We start from the raw sequence: 20,563 nt of genomic DNA on the forward strand, positions 1-20,563 counted from the left end.
GAAGCTTACAGAGCACAGCTGATAACTTTGTGGAAGAATGTCTTGCACTGATAATCCATTGTCCCTCCTTCATTTCTTCAGAAAGCTTTATAATCTCAGCATTCCAAATGATACTTTTTGGCTGAGCTAAGAATGCTTTTCTAAATCCTGGATTAACCAGCAAGCCAGTGGTTGGTGTGCTTCTCTGCTAGCAGCTACTTCAATTTGTGTGCTGGAGTTTTTTTAATTTTGGTAGGGGATTTTTGCTTGTTTGGGATGAGGGGTTTGTTTGAGGGGGAGGGAAGTGTTGTGGTTTTTTCCTTTATTTTATTTCAAGTTGTGAGTGGGAGTGATTGTCCTGATTGGGTCTGCTGACCTTTGCTGTTCATCAGCTTTTGAGTCTTGGTGAGCAAATGAAGTCAAGGATGGAGCTGGGTCTCAATCTCCAGCCTCAGGGCCTCCACTCAGCTGTGGCTCCCAGGAGCTGCAGAAAACAGGGACAGGGCTTTCTCATTTGTCATCTGTGCTCTTCTCTGCTTGAGCTGCTGCAGCAAGGGCTGCTTCTCAGGAGTGAGATTCTATTTACTGCTCCAGTCAAGATGGCTTTAGGGACACTATTCTGTTTCCTCAGTTCAGCACTGCACTGGTTCTCTTGTGGACCACTTAACTAAAATAGAATGTATTTGAAGGAATTTCTAAATTTAGGCAGTCTTTTATTGGAACAGATCCTGTTAGCAGCTCCACATCTTACTGATAATGTATTCTGATAATTGCAGCTAAGGAATACATTCAGCATGATTGGTCTTGATATGAAGCATGGTACAGAAATCAGAGATTGCCAGGGACTCTAGAAGACATTAGGGTCATTCATTGTTCCTCCCATGTTGCTTTAGAAGGTACACACAGTGTATTTAATTTCTCTTTAATCCAGTTTTAATAGAGTATCCTGAGTGAAACTCAGGGTCCATTAGTAGCAGGGATGGTGAGCTGACAAAAAATTATACCATTTATACTGTTTGAAAAATTATACCATTTATACTGTTTATACCATTTGTACTGTTTGAAAAAAATAAAACTTTAGTCCAAAAACCTTTCAATAGGTCCTATTTCTATGATCTAGTAATTTGATTTTTGAGATAAAATGGAAGATAAAATAATCAAACTAATCTCTGTGAAGAAATGACTTTGATCAAATGAAATGCCAGTGTGTATATTACTGCTGGTGTTTTGTCATGGGTCCACTTATGAGCTGGCTTTTGACCTCTTACATTTTCCATCTAGTGTGGGGTAATAGAAATGGTTTGAGAAATGAGATAAGTGTAAATATTTTTGTAGTCTTCTTCTTAACATAATTAAAAATTGTCAAGTTTCTTGCTATGCGGTTGATCATCGTCTGTTTGGCCTGTAACAGAACAGCTACAGATGAGCTGTTCAGTGAGGTAGCTTGTTCCAGAATGGCTCCCTCACTCTGCCAAATGAACCGTGTGTTGTCTGTGCCCTCAGGAGTTGTGGAAGGTGATTTAGCTGCTGTGGAAGCCTACAAGTCGTCGGGAGGGGACATTGCCCGGCAGCTGACGGCCGACGAGGTGCGGCTGCTGAACCGCCCGTCCGCCTTCGACGTGGGCTACACCCTGGTGCACCTGGCCATCCGCTTCCAGAGGCAGGACATGCTGGCCATCCTCCTCACTGAGGTGAGCTCCCCCAGCCCTGCAGGCTGGAGCAGCACTTCATGAACTGCACCCCTGTGTGCAGCCAGTGGCCTGCACCTTGATTTGTGGGGTGGGTAGGATGTTTGTGAATCGCTGCCTTGTGCCGTGGATCTCTCCTCAAGAAGGGAGTTTGCTTTTAAGAGGCTGTTGTGATGGTCCTGAGGATGTTCAGTTTTCTCTTTAATGAACAGGCTTGGCACACGTTGTGACCTTACTGGCAGTGGAAGTGAGCTATTGTGAGGCTTCCTGTGCTCTGGGTGGGGGAGAGGAAATGCTCTCAAAGCAAAGTGCTGACATCAATGGCAGCGTAGCTTGTTCTGAGTTTGTTAATGAGTCTACCTGGGTTGGCTTTCCTGCCTTTTGGGGGAGCTTCTCTTCCAGACAGAGGCAAAATTCATGCTTTGCAAAATTGCTGCATTTTTTTTCTATGCCTTGCCCATTTTATTGACTGACTTGATTCCTTTTTGTTTTGCTCTTCTTGTGTCACCTCCCTTCTGGTGATCTCTGCTGTTCTCTGTCTTCGCCCTGTAAATAATTCTGGTTTTAACATTTTTGTCTATTTTCTTTAACTCAGACTTTTGGTTCCTCACCTGATCAGGGCCAGATTTTTATTCTGCCTCCTTGCCTGATGATTAGTGCAATTCTGAAAGCTGCTGTTTGCCTGCAAAGCACATAAAGATGATGGAATGCTCAGTGTTGAATAATTAAAAAGAGTAGATGAAGCAAGACAAATGCAGCTAAAGCCTTGAGTATATATTTATATATGACTAATATCAGTAGCTTTGTGCTGCTTACATAACTCTGTGTGGATGGAGTTTAAAAACAAGTTAATTTACTGAAATACTGTCTTAGGGATTTTTATGTTTGGTTTTGTTTCAGTGTCTAGGAGTACTGGCTCATCTTGCCATTTCTGGAAATGCTTAGTAGAGTTTGAGCCCTAGTGATAATTTCCTTTTCTAGGATATGAATGAGTGCAAATGTGGGTCTTAAGGGTATTTTTTTTTAATATGCATCTGGTGTCATCCCTGTGCCACTTGTCCTTCATCTTTGGATGGGGTTCTGCTGCCAGTGATGACTAGAACTGGAGAGCTATCTTAGCTTAATAGTTTGTGGGAAGATTGTAGGAAGCTCTGTTGTGCTGTGGTAATAAAGTTTAGTTAAATCTAGACTTAACTCATGCATGAGATTTGAGATTGCTGTTATTATGAGCTCTTACCTAGTTTTTTCCACTTTTTCAGCTGGGAGTGGTCACCTATTAATTCACTCCTACCTTTTAAAGATGTTTTTTAACCAGAGATCTTTTATCAGTTCCATGACAAATGCGACATTTCATTAAGAATCACTAAACTTTTGATCTTTCAGGATGCCAGTGTTCTCTTGCATTCCTTGCTAACCAAACACTCTTTGCTGGTGGCCATCCCTCCCAAATCTTTTATTTGCTGGGCTAATCCTGAGTGCAGTAACTGTTGTGTTCCAGGTATCCCAACATGCAGCCAAGTGCATTCCTGCCATGGTGTGTCCGGAGGTGACGGAACAAATCCGCCGGGAAATTGCTGCATCTCTTCATCAGAGGAAGGGAGACTTTGCTTGCTACTTTCTGACTGACCTTGTGACCTTTACATTACCTGCAGGTACCTACAGAACCCTTCTGCCTCATCCAAGCTTTGAGTCCTTGGGCACTAGTTGAAAATTAAGTTTTCTGGTGGTGATGCGTGTGTAGGTTTTATTCATTAAGAGCCTGATTCATTAATTTATTAAGAGTTTTATTTATTAGGACCTTTTTTATTAGGTCAGATTTAGTAGATTAATTTGATTACTCAGTTTTTGCACACTTCAATCCATACATTGTTCCTGTGAATTGAGCATCTGTTGTCCTACTTAGACATGAAGAAGTGGAAGAACATTGGTGTGTTCTAAGCAAGGGCTGTATTTAAAGTGAAGGTTGGAGCCCAGACATTTCTGGTCCATGATGTGATGTTTCACATGGCTATTTTAGCATTGAGGCCCAGAGCTGTTGTTTTTACCTAGTTGTAAGCAACAGCACTTTTTGAATACTTTTGAGGTGCTCCAAGATCAAGAGAATGTTTATCTATTAGCAAGGAGCTATTAGAAGACTTTTAATCTTCAAAAGCTGTTTCCTTTAATAGAAATGCTACCACTAGTACCACAGCTGCAGACTGTGCCAATCAGCAGATCTGTTTGTCTTTTTAATAAAACATTGCAAGAATTCTATTTGGAACCTCTTTGGTTGAGTGTTAGCTCATCTCCTATTCAGAGGGTCTGGATATTTACTACTTGTGCACCTGACTGAGGTGCTGCATTCAGTTGTACTTTGTGAGTCATGGGGTGGGTATATGGGTGTCTGGGAGACTAAAATGTTACTGCTTTTTTAGGGGACAGAGGGGAAAGGGGCAACAGAAGAATTTCATAACACATGTGAGAATTGTTCTCTCCAGAGCTTAAGAATTTGTTTAGTATTTTCAAGAGAGATGTCTTAAAGCACTGTGCAAGCTTTTTGACACATGTAATAGCTCTTAAGTAATTAAAAAATAAAACTGTTCAAAAGCTTTTGTGCACCAAGCCTTTCCACTTTCCTCAATCTTTGCCAACTGTACATCTTTTGCATTTGGCTCCAGAGAGCATTTCCAAGGATAGAAATATAAATCCCACAATCCTGGTCAGATATTTCCTAAACAGTGTAGTTTGGGAACCAGTTTCCACTCAACCTTTTAAATAAACAGATTGGATCCTCCTGAAAAGCCAGTGCTTGGATGTTAGAGAGGAAAGCTTTTACATTGATTGCTGGTCACTGCAAGCAGTTTTAGCTTAAAAAGCCCCAATCAATCATACAAGAAAAAAAAGACCACCCCACATCACCCTGCCTGCACCAGGCATTAATGTGCTTCAGTAGCAACTCATGTGCCTAAATGTGGACCTAAAAGCCCTGGGGAATTGGACATCTGAGCAGAACTGGCAACTACCAACTGCAATTAAGAGAGATCTTTGTGTCCTTGAAATACCACTTAGGCCCCAGTCCTTATCCCCTAGAGTGCCTGAAGGGGTGCTGGATGTTCCTGTTCCTATTTTATTTACGGCCTTAACTTCCACGTGTTTAAGTTCCATTTTACTGAAACCAGCAAAGTTTCTCTGCTTTTTGCTCTGCCTGGCAACCTTTGCTGCTGATCCTCTGTTGGAATGCAGGCCAGGAGCAAATATTTACTGTGTGGCACATGCTGGGTTTTAGAATGTGTGACAGTGTTTGTTGTTTTAAATGATACAGCAGTCACAAAAGAGTTCTGTCCCTTATACAGTTTTCCACCTTTTTTTTTTCTTCTTTTTTATGAGGTAGTTGCAAATTCTGTCTGTAATGCTCTTGGAGCAGTTGTCAGTAGTGGCATTTTCCATGACATAGGTCAGTAATTTTCCCATTTCTTGTTTTTTAACTTGCTGCAAACCATTTGGGTTCTCAGAACTATTTCACTGAAGCCTGAGTGAGGTAACAAAGGAAGGGGATGTTCTGGAGAAGAACACATCCCTTGGCAAACTGTACCTGTCCATTGGGATAGACTGCAGAGGAGAAGCCATTCCAGATGGGTGCAAAACCATTGCTTAGGATTGAAACTCTGCTAAAATCCAACAGGGTTGAAAGTAAAAATACTCCTTTTTAAATTTCTTACCTCAAAGTGGTTCTCCACTTTCTCCTTCAGAGAAATCCAGCCTCACCCTGTGCATACAGTGATGATCCTTTCTGCATGAAAGGTGTGACAGTGAGGCTGATGCAAAGCTGCCTCAGCAGCTCTGCAATGCACTGGGTCACACATGACAGCAGCTTTCCAGAGGAGGTGTCAGGGCTGATAGAGCCAAAGCTGTTCTGTGAGTTCTCCTGAGCAGCAGCTGGTGATGTCTCATCTACAGAAACATTAAATGATTCTTGTATTTGCTTTCTGTTTTTCCAGATATTGAAGATTTACCGCCCACAGTCCAGGAAAAATTATTTGATGAAGTACTTGACAGAGATGTTCAGAAAGGTAAATGCACTGACAACAGCTGGGATCACTCCTGGCTTTTCATTAGGGAATGTGTCTATTACTAAAAATAAACTACATGTATCTGTATATATGTGGTTCTGTCCATGAACATGTTTTAAGTAGAGGTTAGATGCTTTCAACTTGATCTTCACCCTGGAATTCATAAAGTCACAGAATGTTTTGGGCTGAAAGGGACCTTGAAGACCTTCTAGATCAGGTTGCTCCAAACCAGCAACTTTCAGAATGAACTTTCAGCCAAAGCTTCTCTGGGCAACCTGTGCCAGGGCTCACCACTCTCACAGGGAACAATTTCTTCCCAACATCACATCTCACCCTTCTCCATGGCAGTAGGATGCCATCCCCTTTGTCCTGTCTCTGCATGCCCATGTAAAATTATTTTAATTTTAACATTTCCAGTCTATTTATGAGGCAGAGGAAGAATGGAGTCTGTAGAAATCATATTTGTAGAGCTTTAAAAAAAGATTTAAAAGTCAGTTTGCAACAACAAGCTTTTTAAGGAAAAATTTCCATTTCAGTAACAATCCTCAGACAAACGATATGAAGGAATTGCTTTAGCCAGTGTAGTTTGACCTGTTGATTGTCGTATGAAGGAAAGCAGTTTATCCATGCAAAGGGGTGAATTCCAGAGGCTGTGCCTTTAATGAGTGTGAATTCCCTGAGGTGCATAAGCGTGTCTGAGAGCTGGCTGTGCCCTGCAGAGCTGGAGGAGGAGTCTCCCATCATTAACTGGTCCCTGGAGCTGGGCACGCGGCTGGACAGCCGGCTGTACGCGCTGTGGAACCGCACTGCCGGCGACTGCCTGCTGGACTCCGTGCTCCAGGCCACCTGGGGCATCTACGACAAGGACTCCGTGCTGCGCAAGGCTCTGCACGACAGTTTACACGACTGCTCCCACTGGTGAGTCAGGGCAGCAGCTCCCAGCTCCCTGGGGACTGTGCTCCTCCAAGCTGAGTCACCCTGCTCCCAGCTGGGATCTGCATCTTTTGAATACAAGCGCTGGAAACGTGGATGCTGTGAACTAGGGGGTGGCATTTCAAACACTGAAATGCTTTATGCTTGTCAGGCATGCACTAAGCACGGTTGCTGCAGCTGGAATTTGTGTCTTTGCAATGTAAATCATGCACATGCCTTGCTGCTTGGTGGGAGCTGTGCAGAAGATTGTTAGTAGAAGATAGACTTCTATTCTTTGTAAACTTTTCTAGTATTTTCATTCCGTCTGCTTAGTTATGGCTTTACTCAGGATTGCTCTTTTATCCCTGCCCTGTTTGCTCAAATAATGGCAGTAAAGCAGAGAGTGTTGACATTTAACTGGTTCTGTCACTTCACCATAAAATTGTTTTACCATTCTGTAAAAGAGCTTTTGTTGCTTTCTACTGACAATATTTTTTAGTCAGTTTCCTTCTGCTAGAGGGACAGTCTTAGCTGGATGCCCAGTGGTGTCCTGGACTAAGGGATGAGCTGCTAAAGACTGATAATCCAAGTCACAGGTGATCATTTCTTTAATATTCTTGTAGTCAAGGACAGGAGAAACACTGTCAGCACATACTGCAGAAAGAGCTTGCCTCTGTCCTCTTGCTCTACAGGAGGTCAACAACAAAGCCTTATTTAGGGGTACCTGTAAGTAAATTTTGTGCTGTATGGGGGAGAACTCCCCAAATCAGCATCCAGAGCTGGATTCCAGAAAGTAGTGCTTCAGCAGCAATTCTCCCAGGAACCAGTGTCTGGAAAGATTTCACTGCTTTGGAGCTGTTCACCATGGAGTGTGCATCTTGTTCCTGCAGGAATTTCCTTCTGGGCACTTCTCATGAGGCCAGAATAGAAATTTAGCATAGATCAAGTTTTGTTCTTTATGATATCCAAAAACACACTGCAAACTCCAAATCTCTCAAGATGTTGGTGTTAGCTGTGGTTGACTTACTGTTGGATCTTAACATAACTCTTATTTAGAGGCTGTTAAATCTTGTTAAGCTTTTTAGTTTATGTCTAGACAGAATTTTCATTTTACTCTGAGTTTGCCTAATCTTTATCCTTATTAGAAGCATAATTTTTAACTGATTGATGTGTTCCTTCAAGGCAGCAAATCTTCAGACTAGAAGGAGCAAGTCACGTTCCTTGTTAACAACAAGTGTTCAGAATAAGTCTTTTAGCCAGATTTTGTAATTTGTAAATTTGTAAATGGATCATTCTGTACATCCTATAGGTGCTGGATAGATTCCATTTGAGAAGATACATTTAATTTTGTGGGCTAGGACATGTGGCTGATAGGAAGTGATGTCGTCACAGGCTCTTAAATGCAATCCCTGCTTAAACTTTTATCTAGTGGAATTATTCTTCAAAGCCTCCACAAAGACACTTAAAAATGGATATTTTTATAGTCAGACAGAAAACACTCATGTAACTCATTTGACCTCCTTTTGTTATGTTTGTTTAGATGCTGAACAAAGAAAAATCTATTTACCAGAGACAGTCTTATGTCTGGTACTCACAAAAAACTCCATAATGAAACTCCCAGAGGCTCTGGCCTGTGGAGTCTTTTCCATTCACTTTTCAATAACTCTACTTTATTTTACACAAAACTGTGTTCTGATGGGTCCCTTTTTGTACTCCACCATTAACTTTTGCTGGAGAATGGGCATATGCCCTAAGATGACTTTCAGAATTTTATTCTTTAATGGATACATTCAGTTCTCTTGTGTTAACCTGAAAAGTTTGCTTTATATGAGATCAAAATCTTGTCTATGGCTGATTAACTCAGGGAAGAAACTTCTTTAGGAGGAACTTTCACAGTTCAGCTTTTAGGCAGTAGTTTGGTGTTTTCCTTTTTTAAATTTTTCCCTTGAATTTTCTGGACTTTCACTCTGTTGCTGTGGGAGTTTTAGTTGTTGTTTTGCTTTGTTTTTTGTTCACCCAAAATCTGATGAAATTTCTTTCAGGAGACCCAGGAATTAATTCACTTAGCACAGCACAAGTGCTGTTAGAGATTCATGAGAGAAAACAGGCAAAATATTTATCAGCAACAAAGGTGGAAGTGTTGGTGTGTTTGGGTAAAAACTGGAATGTAGATTCAGAAGATTCCCTGTAAATATTACTGTCAGTTGGCACAGACCTATCCAAATACCTTATAATAATAGGAATTTTAAGCCATGCAAAGGTTTTAGCAGGACTCAGGAAACCCAGCCTGGCTGGTGGCTGCTGTCCTACACATCAAGATTTTAGGGTGATTTCAGCTTCAGGTTTTAATTAAATGAGTTCATTTCACTGACTTTTTTAATAAGCTGAAATTTCAGAATGGTTTCTTTGTCTTCACAGTAAAGCCATTGTTTAAAAGTTGGCTTAGCACTGTTTCCTAAATCTCAGTTCCTAATATGAAGTTGTGGCTTTTCCATAGTGTGGTGATTGGACAGAGTTTAAAATATTATAAAGCAAACATCTTCCTTTTAATGTTTCATTTTTCTCACTAAATGGTTAAATAAAACATAATGACTGAACTAAATACCACTTTGTATATTTGATTCTTATCCACAACTGCTGTACAACTCCATATAATGTGGGATTACCACCCCTTTGCTCCAAAATCTGGAATAAAACAGATTCTGCCTCTTAACCATTGGAAATTGATTTGCAAGTACTTTGAAGTTAATTAACTCATGATGTGGTTAAAAATAGAAAATACCTAGGTTTTTGGTGAGAAGAATGAGCAGCTTTTCCTGTATGAAATGGAATGTCTTACTTATGTTCCCTATATATCAAGACTTAAATAAGGCTAAATAAGACTTTAAAAAAACCCTAAAACCTATTGCAAGAAGTATCAAACTGGGCAGAAGCCTGTTAGGAACTTGGATCATGTTTGCTGTAGGCATTGCTTTTTTTTTTTCTTTTTTTTTAATTATTCTTAAATCAAGATTAATAAATGGAGTCCCCTGAAGATAAAAATCCACTTTTCCTGCCACTTGCTCTCTTTCTTCCCTCTTATTGAGATTACAAGGGTTAAATACTGCTGTCAAGATTATTGTAGCTGAGTAAATATTTTTGCCTTTACCATTTTTTTTTCCTCTCTCTCTCAACATTTTAGGTTCTACACACGCTGGAAAGAGTGGGAATCATGGTATTCCCAAAGCTTTGGTTTACATTTCTCCTTGAGAGAGGAACAGTGGCAGGAAGATTGGGCATTCATTCTCTCTCTTGCAAGCCAGGTAAGAAAACTCCTTTGTCAGAAGGGCTTTTGGAAAAGATGTTTTAATTTCTGGAAAGAAGTTTTAGAACTAGAAGAGTTTTTTGGGAATATTCCTGTATGAAGGAAAAAATATTCCTCTTAAGCCAATGATCTTAAAATCTTACTGAGTAAACTCTTCTGCCAATATAGAAATCCTCATTTGAAATTCTAATTTTAAACCTTCTTATTAAGCAGTGCAACACAAAAAAAGAATTGTGCTATTAGAGTGAAGTCTGTAGAACAAACTAATAGACAATCATGTGTTTAATATCTGGTTCCTGCAGCAGTTTTAGCTCCTAAAACACACCTCCAAATCTGTCAGCTTACACTGCTCAAACTCCAGCAAGATGAGATTTTATAACTCTCCTCCAAAAATGAGATTTATATTCCTATAAGCTTCCAGCTATGGAATATTTTTAGCTCCTCTTTTAAAGTATAAACATGATTTTGATGCTATTTTTTTTTGAGATTTGTTTTGGTTGTGCCCTTTTCTTATCATCAAAAGGTATTTGCCTTAAAGTGCCCTCAGATGAAGGAATTATTTTTAGACCTTACATTATGTAGAGTTTCACTTCTAAATGGGGAATGAAATCCATTACATTGAATCTGGGCAATAAGACAGAGAATTATTACTGACAGCTGACAAGCTGAAGTGTTTTTTTCTTTATTTCCAATAATTTTCCAGTCTTTTGTTTTTCCTGTCAAAGCTTTATCACTCCTAAAAGCATTTTCCCTCGATTTGAAGACTCTTTTTCGAATTTCAAAGTAGAGGATGGTAAATTCTGCTCATTGATTTCTTTCTTTGTGTTTGGTTCAGCCTGGAGCAAGTTTGGAGCAGACACACATTTTTGTACTTGCACATATTCTTAGAAGACCAATTATAGTTTATGGAGTAAAATATTACAAGAGTTTTCGGGGAGAAACATTAGGATATACCCGCTTCCAAGGTAAGCCTTACATTTTTAAAATTCACTTTTTAACAAGACTGGGCTGTAAATCAGTAGTGACATGAAGTGACTGTCTGGAAAAGGATGGAATATTATTGTAGCTAAATTTTCATTTGCTATTCAAAAGGACAAAATAATCCTGTCCAAACATGCAGTTTTTAATTTTATAGTGGGCATGGTGCCTGTAAAAATGAATTCATGATACTTTCAAGGGAGTTTTAAAAATTTATCTGTGTTTCAGTGATTCACACTTTAAAGCAAGTGTGGTGTGAATACTGACTTCTTTCTCATTAGTACTATAATTTTGCATAGCTTGATCAAGTCCTTTCTGACTTTTTCTCCTCCTTGTCTTCAGGACAGCCTTAAGATAAATATGAAGACTGTCCTTAAGATAAATATGAAGATGACTCACTCCACTTTTGCTTAGACTTAACATCTGTAGATTTCTAAAGATGCATTTTCTGCTTTTGCAAGCCAAATCTGTGTTTGGGCAACTTTCCCCTCTGTGACATGCTAATACTTTATTATTCAAATAATCAAACATGAGAGGGGATTGGGAGCATCTGCACAAACTGAGCTGTAAACAGAGCCCATGGGGAAGGAACTGTGTGTGTTCCAGGGGGTTGGGACATTTGTTTTGCCCACAGTTCATATTCCTGGCCTCAAGTACATCTGCTTGATGATGACCCACTCTTTATTTATAGCTTAGCTGAGGTTTTCTCAAAACATCTTTGTGATTTGAAAGAAAAAAGCATGGTGACTTTGGAAAGAGGCAAGCCCATGATCTATAGAAAACCCTAAACTGTGTAGTTAATGTTAATTTAGAACTATTTGGAGTCTTGGCTTCTAAGTTTGGGGCAGTAACAAAACTACATGTAGGGAAATTAATTACTATTTTGAAGAGTCTAAAAGTGTAGTAGTCATTGTAGTTAGATGTTAACTTTTCTTTTGATGATGAAAGGCTGGGAAGGAAGTTACTTGTGTCACTGAGCTTTGTGTTGCATTTAACTCCAAGGTTTAGTGGTTTGCAAATGGTTTTATTTCCTGGATTGGGCATTGAGGCACACAAGTGTTACATGGCCTAAATGTGCTGAACTCTTCTTGCTCTTTGAACCAGAAGGAAACTGGGTGTGTTGAACAACCTTTTACTGCATGCAGGTTTCCAGGAATTTAGGCAGTCAAATAGTTATAACTTGAGATTTCCTTGCCACAAGCCATATCCATCCATACATGGAAACAGCAGTGGGAACAGGTGGAGTCCTGTGTCACAGTACCTGGAATAGCTCCTCTCCCTGCCCAGCACATTTTTGTGGTTAATGTGTGCTAATCAAATTTGGCACAGCTGAAATCCAACTGAGTGGACTGGGAGTGGGGTGGGCTGCCAGGAGTCTCCTGCTCTGGGCCTGGGTGGGGCTTTGGGCAGTCCTGGGATGTTCCTGCCTCCATTTAACATCACATTCACCAAAAAACTCCCTGGAAGTATCCAAGGCCAGGTTTCACAGGGCTTGGAACAGCCTGGGATAGTGGAAGATTGTGCAAGGGGTGGAACTGGATGGGCTTTAAGGTCCCTTCCAACCCAAACCACTCTGTAATTGTGGATTGCAATAGAAACAAGGAATTGAATTTTTTTAATGTTTGTTCGACATCATGGTTCAGTTTGTAGCACCTTCTTAGCCATCCCTAAAATACTCTCCCTGACAGGAATTATTTTTCCAGGGATTCCTTATTCCAGCTTGGCATCCTTCCTGTAGCTGCTGTGAATCCCATAATTGCCAGCCTCCTTGTTTCCCAGATTCCAACTGGGAAAAAGCTTCAGTAGTGGAAGATCTGTTTGCTCAAGCCCTAACTATGACCCTGGTCAGACCCTCCTGGTCTGGCCATGTGTATTTAGTGGTACAAACACACAGCTTTTAAAATTGAACAGGAAAATGTGATCATCAGGTCAGGCTGGAGAAACTAAATCCTGTGTGGGTGGCTTCAGGAGAGGTGTTTGCCCATACTCTTTATTTTCTGTGCCTTGTGTTCATGTCAATTGTTGTTACACAACCTTCTGGCTTTATATCAGAGTGACTTTTATAACTCCTAAGAGCACTAGATATTCTCCCTGGCAATGCCTGAAATTCTTTTCTTGTGGAGCTCATCACAGTGTTGAGGAGGAATGGAAAGTGTAGTATTCTGTCTTAGGGAAATGGTTAGTGTGGAATTTTCACCAGGATAAAACAATGGTGAAAGATTTCCAAATACTTGCTGAATTTCAGTGTAGAGATGGAGGCAAACAGATGATTTTTAGTTCTGAAAAGTCAGATAGCTGTTCTCCCAGGAACAGAGGGACTGTCTTACATTTGACTGGATGTCATCTTCAGTGTAAATTTGAATTTTGACTGAATGTTTGGTTCTTTCCCTAAATGCAAAGGCTTGAAACTTTTTGGTGAACATTTATCCTGTGTTCTTCACCTTCTGTGTTTAACATTGCCTTAGAGTGAGACTTAGTAATGGAGACAGGATGAAAGAAGGCTAAGAAAGTATTTAAAGGCTCTACCTTTAAATCAAGGTGTTGTAAAAACTTACGTGAATCTTAATTTAAAAAATTAGCCAGATTTTTAGGTAGCTCTTGATTCCTAATTCAAAAACAAGAGTGGGGGAGGAAAAAGGGACATTTATTTACTGGTAGCCCTCACTAATTTTTCCTGCAGCACAAAAAGATGAGCTCAAAACTTCAGCAGAACCTGCAAAGGCAGCCCTGCCTGAGATTCCCATTTTAGCCTTGCCCTTCCCTGCGTGGCTGTCGGAGGAGCTGTTTGCAGCAGCAGCTGTACTAGGAGGGGTTGCTATGCTACATGTGCACTTGAGTTTATGTGGGGGCTATTTTTAATCTGTCACAAGGTGAGCTGTGCTTTTGCTTAAGTTGTCTTGCAGCAGTACACACCAAGAATTATTTATGTTCCTGGAAGAAAAGAGTTGCAGTTTTATTTTGAGACCTCGAGTGAATTGCTGTCTTTATTGCTAAAAAACAGTGGTGAGAAAAAAGTGCAGTTCTTCTCAGAATCTGTGACATCAGGTGTTGGTTGTAGCTGAGCAAAGTAGTATCAGCTTTTTGGTGCTTTTCTTTTTCATTTTTTTTAAAATTGATATGAATAATTGATGTGTGTTAATTTAATCTGTGAGTACTGTATATGAGCAGTCCCATTCTCTGGGATGGGTTACATCAGTGCTGAGTAACATTTTGTGCAGTGAGTTCTTTTAATAATAAGTTTTGTGAGCAGATGGTGGAATTTTTGCTCTGGTAAAAATAGACATCTGACTGTAGCCTTTATTTCTGTGATGCAGAATCCATTTTTTTTTCTTCAATTTTAAGAAGAGTTACCAAACATCAAAGGCTGCTTTTCTTACCTTGTTTTTTGTTCATCACTGCACTATAGACCATAAATTTTAGGTCTGTGATAATGTATTGGGTGTGATTGTAATCATCTGTGTCTAAACTTGTACAGTTGTGTCAATTAATAACAATTAGCTCTGGGAAGTGTAGCCTGTGTCAGTGTAGACCAAGCCAAGTATGTTTTAAATGCATTGTGCTTCTGTTTGGCCCAAACCACAAGGTTTGTGTCAGAACCCTCCCTTGTTGAGCAGCAGTTCTGAGCCTTCACCCTGTGCTTTCCTTCCCCACAGGTGTGTATTTGCCTTTGCTATGGGAACAGAGTTTTTGTTGGAAGAGTCCCATAGCTCTGGGCTACACGAGGGGCCATTTCTCCGCCCTGGTTGCCATGGAGAACGATGGCTATGGCAATCGAGGCGCTGGTGCTAATTTGAACACTGACGATGATGTTACTGTTACTTTTCTACCCTTGGTGGACAGCGAGAGGAAATTATTGCACATTCACTTCCTTTCTGCTCAAGAGGTAAGAAAGAAACACTTGGTGTGCCCTGGTGAAAGCTCAGCAATCTCGGTAGCCCCCTGAGTTTTTGGTGTCCAAAGAATTTCAGGGAGTGTTCTGGTTAATTAATACTCCCTTCCCCATCATTCCAGGTGATTCTGGAAGGTATTTGCAAACAAATTTGATGCTTATTTACTGCTCTGTAAATGGAATGTAACTTCATTGTCCGTGTAAATCACAGAAGCAGACTCATAGAATAGAATCACAGAATGTCCTGAGTTGGAAGGAACCCACAAGAATCATCCAACTCCTGGCCCTGCACAGACACCCAACAATCCCACCCTGTGCCTGAGAACACTGAATATCAGCATACTTAGAAAAGGACACAAAAATAAGGGTTCTGTCACTAGGGCAAGACTAAAATCTACCTTTTGGGGTTTTTTTTCCCTAAAAGATCCAGCATAAATATTGGTCCATAGTTGCAACATTTTCCACCTTCTATCTGATGAAACTTAACTCATTTTTGCTTTAATAACCATGATAAAGACATGGAAGTACTTCACTGAAGGATATGCATGAGTGAAGAGAGGACTGAAGTAATTGCAGAAAGCAGACATTCTGTAAATAAAGGGAGAAAAATAAGAGCTTCAACTCTAGGAAGGGATATTTCTCCAGCAAACCACAATATTTGTTATATTTTACAAGAGAAAATATTTCATGTCAAGAACCTAGGCTCCTAAAAATATGTTTGTAAAGCCAGAAAGCTCTTTTGGGACTTCCCTGCTGTAGATAAATACTGCTTAAAAATAACTGGGAATATACATGTGAAAAATTGGGGAGAAGAGCTGGAGAGTCAGGAGCCCGGTGTAGTGGGCCTCAGTTTTGCTTTTGGATGTGTGTCCTGGTTTGAAGGCAATAAAGGCAGAAACTTCTCTTTGAAATGGAGAATGTAAACCCCTTCCCTCCAAATTATTATAATTTTGAAATTAAGGGGGTCTCAGGCAAATTTATGGGAATTAGTAATAACAGTTCTTTACTAGAAAATTAAAATTGAAATACAGTATTGCAAAGAACAATCCCAACCCTGCCAGAGTCAGAATCCAAGCTGGCACAGTCAGTCAGTCAGGGTGGTGGCACAGTCCCATTCCATGGTGCTGCATCCTCCTGCAGGGGCAGATGTGGTTCAGCTGGAGCAGTGCTCCTGGAGAAGGTGCAGCTTCCTCTGAAGCTCCAGGGATGATGTGGAAGGGTCTGGTTTTCCTCTGGAATCCAGTGGAAAGAAAGTCACTTCCTGTCTAAAATCTCAGTTTTTCTCTGGGTAGGAAAGGCTTGGTTCCTGCCCTGGATGGAGCATCTCCCAGTGGGATGATGGAATTTTATCAGTCATGCCCTGGGACTCACTGGCCATGAACAGGAGATATCTCCTGGAGGGAGCATGGTCTGTGGGAAGATAAAGATGATTGCCCAGCTGGTTTAAAGATGGCCCATTAGCAGATAATGTGTGCCAGGAGATCAGGGTCACTGCCCCACCCAGTTTTAAACAATGGCCCATTAACAGGAGATATCTCCCACAGGGATAAGAATCTCTGCCACACCCAGTTTTTAACAATGGCCCATTAACAGGTGATTCCTCCTGGATGAAGGGTGGGTCATGGGAAAGGTAAAGATGATTGCCCAGCTGGTTTAAAGGTGGCCCATTAGCAGATAATGTGTGCCAGGAGATCAGGATCACAGCCCCACCTGGTTTAACAGATGGTGACAGAATCCACATTTCTGGCCACATCAACCCAACACAGTGTTATAGGTTGGAGTGGCTCCCTAGGACAGAGGCTGGCAAGGATGAAGAGATGCCAGAGCAATGTGATGGAGCAGGAGTGGTGCTCACTGTGTGCTCCAGTGTGATGGAGCAGGAATGGTGCTCACTGTGTGCTCCAGTGTGATGGAGCAGGAATGGTGCTCACTGTGTGTCCTGATGTGATGGAGCAGGAATGGTGCTCACTGTGTGCTGCAGTGTGATGGAGCAGGAATGGTGCTCACTGTGTGCTCCAGTGTGATGGAGCAGGAATGGTGCTCACTGTGTGCTGCAGTGTGATGGAGCAGGAATGGTGCTCACTGTGTGCTGCAGTGTGATGGAGCAGGAATGGTGCTCACTGTGTGCTCCAGTGTGATGGAGCAGGAATGGTGCTCACTGTGTGCTGCAGTGTGATGGAGCAGGAGTGGTGCTCACTGTGTGCTCCGTGTCCCCCAGATAGGCAATGAGGAGCAGCAGGAGAAGCTGCTGCGGGAGTGGCTGGACTGCTGCGTGACCGAGGGCGGGGTGCTGGTGGCCCTGCAGAAGAGCTGCCGCCGGCGCAACCACCCGCTGGTGACGCAGATGGTGGAGAAGTGGCTGGACCGCTACCGGCAGATCCGGCCCTGCACGTCCCTGTCGGACGGCGAGGAGGACGAGGACGACGACGACGAGTGAGGCCAATAAAGAGATTGAGAGCGCAGCGTGTGAGCGAGTGAGCCTGGGGCTGGAGCAGAGGGTGTGCAGCCCCCGTGCCTGGGGATACAGGCTGGGAAGGATTCTCCCACAGGATGGACGCTCGTCCTGCTGCCTGCAGAGAGCCCAGTGGGCTGGACTACAGTTTGTATAAAAACACAGAAAAGAAACAAAAAACAGCTAATTTTATTATCAAGATGGAAAAAAAAAACCCCCCACAAACCAACAAACCAAACCAACCCCATTTTTCTTTCTGACTGTAAATCTGTCTATAAATGTACCGCATGTGGTTGTGTAAGAGGTTGTGTAATAGGAAACGTATACCAGCATCTTAATTACTGCAGAGAAATTTTTCAACTAAGGGCACTTCTGAAAGCACATGTGAGCTGGATGGATATCTCCTCCCTCTGAGATTCTTTTACAGTAGAACCTGGTCTTCTCCATCACCTTTTAGATACTCTGACATTTCCCTGAAAGGCCTTTTCCTGTGAAATCTCACTAGTGCCCAAGTCAGATTGTGAGAGGTTTTTTTTGTTTTTTAATTTTGTTTGCACAGATATCCACAGCAAGTCATAAGCAAAAATATGTTCAATATTTTACTAATATTTTAGTTATTGCTGTGCCCACATAATAAAGCCTAAACTCTACAGAACAAACTGGAAGAGAAGCTAAATTTTCATTGAGTGAAATAATTTGTTTCCTGAAAAAGCTTTTTGGGGTTTTTTTACCTTTATTTTTTTTTTCTAATAGTTAATAGATTCCTTTCAATATACAAAAGGATATTTATTCAGAGAAGTGACCTAAAAGATAGGGATTTTATTCCTGTGAGCATACACTAAACAAAATTGTGTGAAATCTGAGAACTTGAACACAATTGAGAAATTAATCTTGTCAAAACTACGTCTTGCTGTGTTGCAAATGATAGAATTTTATCATTTATTCTTTGATCACTCAAACTTGGCTGCAAATGAAAAAACACCTTTTTAAAGGTTACTCCTCAGTCACTAAATCTAGTGAGAATCCACTTGGCAGTTCTAATTAAAAAGAAGAATCTATGCTCAAGTTGTTTAAAAGCACTGTTATATATTTCTCAGTATGTAAACCTGGGAATTTTTTGCATGTTGATTGATGTGGCCATACTTAAACTTATGTAAGTTCCTAAGACTGTAAGTTCAGAGTATATTCTCCAGTAGAAATTTTATTATATTTGATAACTTTAGCCATGTAACCTGTAATGGATAAAGTTTATCTAAAAATCTCACTGAAACACTAAAGGTTAATGCCAGTTTTTACATATACAGTGCAATTCAGGTTGTCTTGAAAAGCACTTTTGATGGTGTGGTGGTTGAATAAGAAATTTTGCAGTAGATGAAATTGTTTTAATTAGAATTTGGAAAGAAGCCCCATAGCACCTATTTTTATGTAGTTCAGAGCTATGGAAACCCTGAGGAACTTGCTGCTTTTTCTTCCAAATGCTGCTTAGATGGTGTTGAAACGTGCACAACTCCTACAGAAACTTGGTGACGACACCGAAAGTAAAGAAATAATGAAGTACTGTATTAATTCTGCAATTTCCCCGTCCTAGATTCCACTGAGGTTTATTATGTCTTCACCTTTTTTGGCCATTAGATTTCCTGTGCTTGGTGCATGCCCAGATTTCCAGGTGAAGGATGAATGCTGCTCTGCCATGTGTGAGTGACCCAAATTCACCACCCAACCCCAGATACTCCAGGGGTTCTTCATGAGCGCACGGTCCTGGTTCAAGTTCCCTTTCTAAATTGGGAATTTTTTTTTTTTTTTTTGTCCTTACCTTGCAGTGAAATCCTTTTATACCTTGTCTAGCTGAGACTGTAAAGCTTTTCTGCCAGGGGAGCTGAATGCAGGGTAAGCTGGGATGAGGATCTGTGCCCTGAGCTGCTCTGTGCTGGTTTATGGGGATCCAAACCCAGCCAGCTTGAGGAGCTCTTGGTCAGTGGCCAGGCCTGTAAGTTCAGATCCCAGCCTGCCCCTGCCCAGCTGCCCTGGGACAGAAGGAAAAGCCCCTGATTCCCTGGGCTGCTCCAAGGATGCTGTGGAGTTTGCACCTCCCACCCCAGTTCATTTGGCAGTGCTGTTCCATTCAGGGCAATGAAACTTCCTTGTCCCAAGGGGAGAATTCCCAATGTGAAAATCTTCCTTGAGCCAAACTGGCCCTGCCCTCCTGCATGGGCAGCTGCATTGTGCCCCTGTCTGTCCCCCAGCCCTTCCCAGAGCAGGGCACTCCCCAGGGCCAGTTCAGCTGTTCTCACATGCATGCACCCATGAATTTCTCACTCCAACAGCACAGTCCTGGTACTTTGGATCACTTGGCTTCCTTGATCATTATTGCTTTGTTCTGATGTGCTGTACAAAGATCTGTTCAGGTTTACATGCTTCACAGGCCCTTTGGGAACTGCTGAAGTGTCTTTTCCAGAATCAGAGTAATCCAAACCTCCTGTACCTGTAGATTAAAGAGCTGCAACCCCCGGCTTCGTGCTCGCGCCGCAGTCAGTGTATGTCAGTGGCTCCTCAATCACACACCTCCAAGTTTACAGACACTGAGACTAATCTGCACACACTCCCCTGCAGCTTGTCAGCAAGTTCTGCACTTTCAGCCATGAAAATATAGATTAAAAATTGGGTTTCTCAATGTTATTTTCCTCATATATTACTCACAGCAGCACACGCTTTCCTAGAATTTAGCTTTTCATTGCTACCTCCTTTACAGCTGGTCAGGATTTTTTTCTGGTTTTATTTATGACTTCCTCAGTGAAAATCCCTGTATTTCTTTTGTTTTTAATATATTAAAATTTAGTAATTCTGGATTCTTCCAAAGTTCTGCTGCATGGCTTATGGCAAATTCCCCCGAGTTGTGTTTCTTCCATTACCCAGGTTGGTTTGTGTGTTTGGAGACTTTAATTGCTGCTTTTTCTCCCTTTTATTCAGTAACTTCCCCTAATACCCTTTTTAAAAGGTTTTATTTAATGTTTGTCACCTTGAAGCTGCTTGTTTTGACATCTCTGCAGCTCTGCCTGGGGAACAGATGATTATCCAAGGAGAGCCTTCCTGTCTGCCTTCCCTGAGTGGGACAACAGCAGCATGGCTCTGTCAGCCACAGACCTCCAGCAGCAGCTGTTCATCTCCCATCTCTTTGCCCAGTAATTTTCCATTTGAGAGCTGCAGCTCCTGGTGTGATGATATTCTTCCCTTTCTGCATCCACAGCTCCAATCTTTGCATGTTTTGCTGGTGTTCTCCCTGCAGGCACCTGTAACCCTGGGGATGGCTTAAGC

At 41.4% G+C, this 20,563-nt stretch overlaps 1 protein-coding gene across 3 annotated transcripts in view; it reads left to right on the forward strand.

The window, feature by feature from the left end:
* Positions 1–18,521, forward strand: part of ZRANB1 (zinc finger RANBP2-type containing 1) — a 40,498-nt gene extending 21,977 nt beyond the window's left edge. For all 3 annotated transcript variants that reach the window (XM_079312242.1, XM_079312244.1, XM_079312243.1), the window contains exons 4-11: positions 1,483–1,670; positions 3,166–3,319; positions 5,645–5,716; positions 6,436–6,634; positions 9,810–9,930; positions 10,768–10,897; positions 14,564–14,793; positions 17,018–18,521. In XM_079312242.1, coding sequence (XP_079168368.1) covers positions 1,483–1,670; positions 3,166–3,319; positions 5,645–5,716; positions 6,436–6,634; positions 9,810–9,930; positions 10,768–10,897; positions 14,564–14,793; positions 17,018–17,236 — 1,313 coding nt within the window. In that variant the 3' untranslated portion in view covers positions 17,237–18,521. The remainder of the gene's footprint in view (positions 1–1,482; positions 1,671–3,165; positions 3,320–5,644; positions 5,717–6,435; positions 6,635–9,809; positions 9,931–10,767; positions 10,898–14,563; positions 14,794–17,017) is intronic.
* The last annotated feature ends 2,042 nt before the right edge of the window (positions 18,522–20,563 follow it).

This window comes from Erithacus rubecula (genome assembly GCF_903797595.1).
Source record: "Erithacus rubecula genome assembly, chromosome: 9".
In the NCBI taxonomy this organism is placed as follows: domain Eukaryota; kingdom Metazoa; phylum Chordata; class Aves; order Passeriformes; family Muscicapidae; genus Erithacus; species Erithacus rubecula.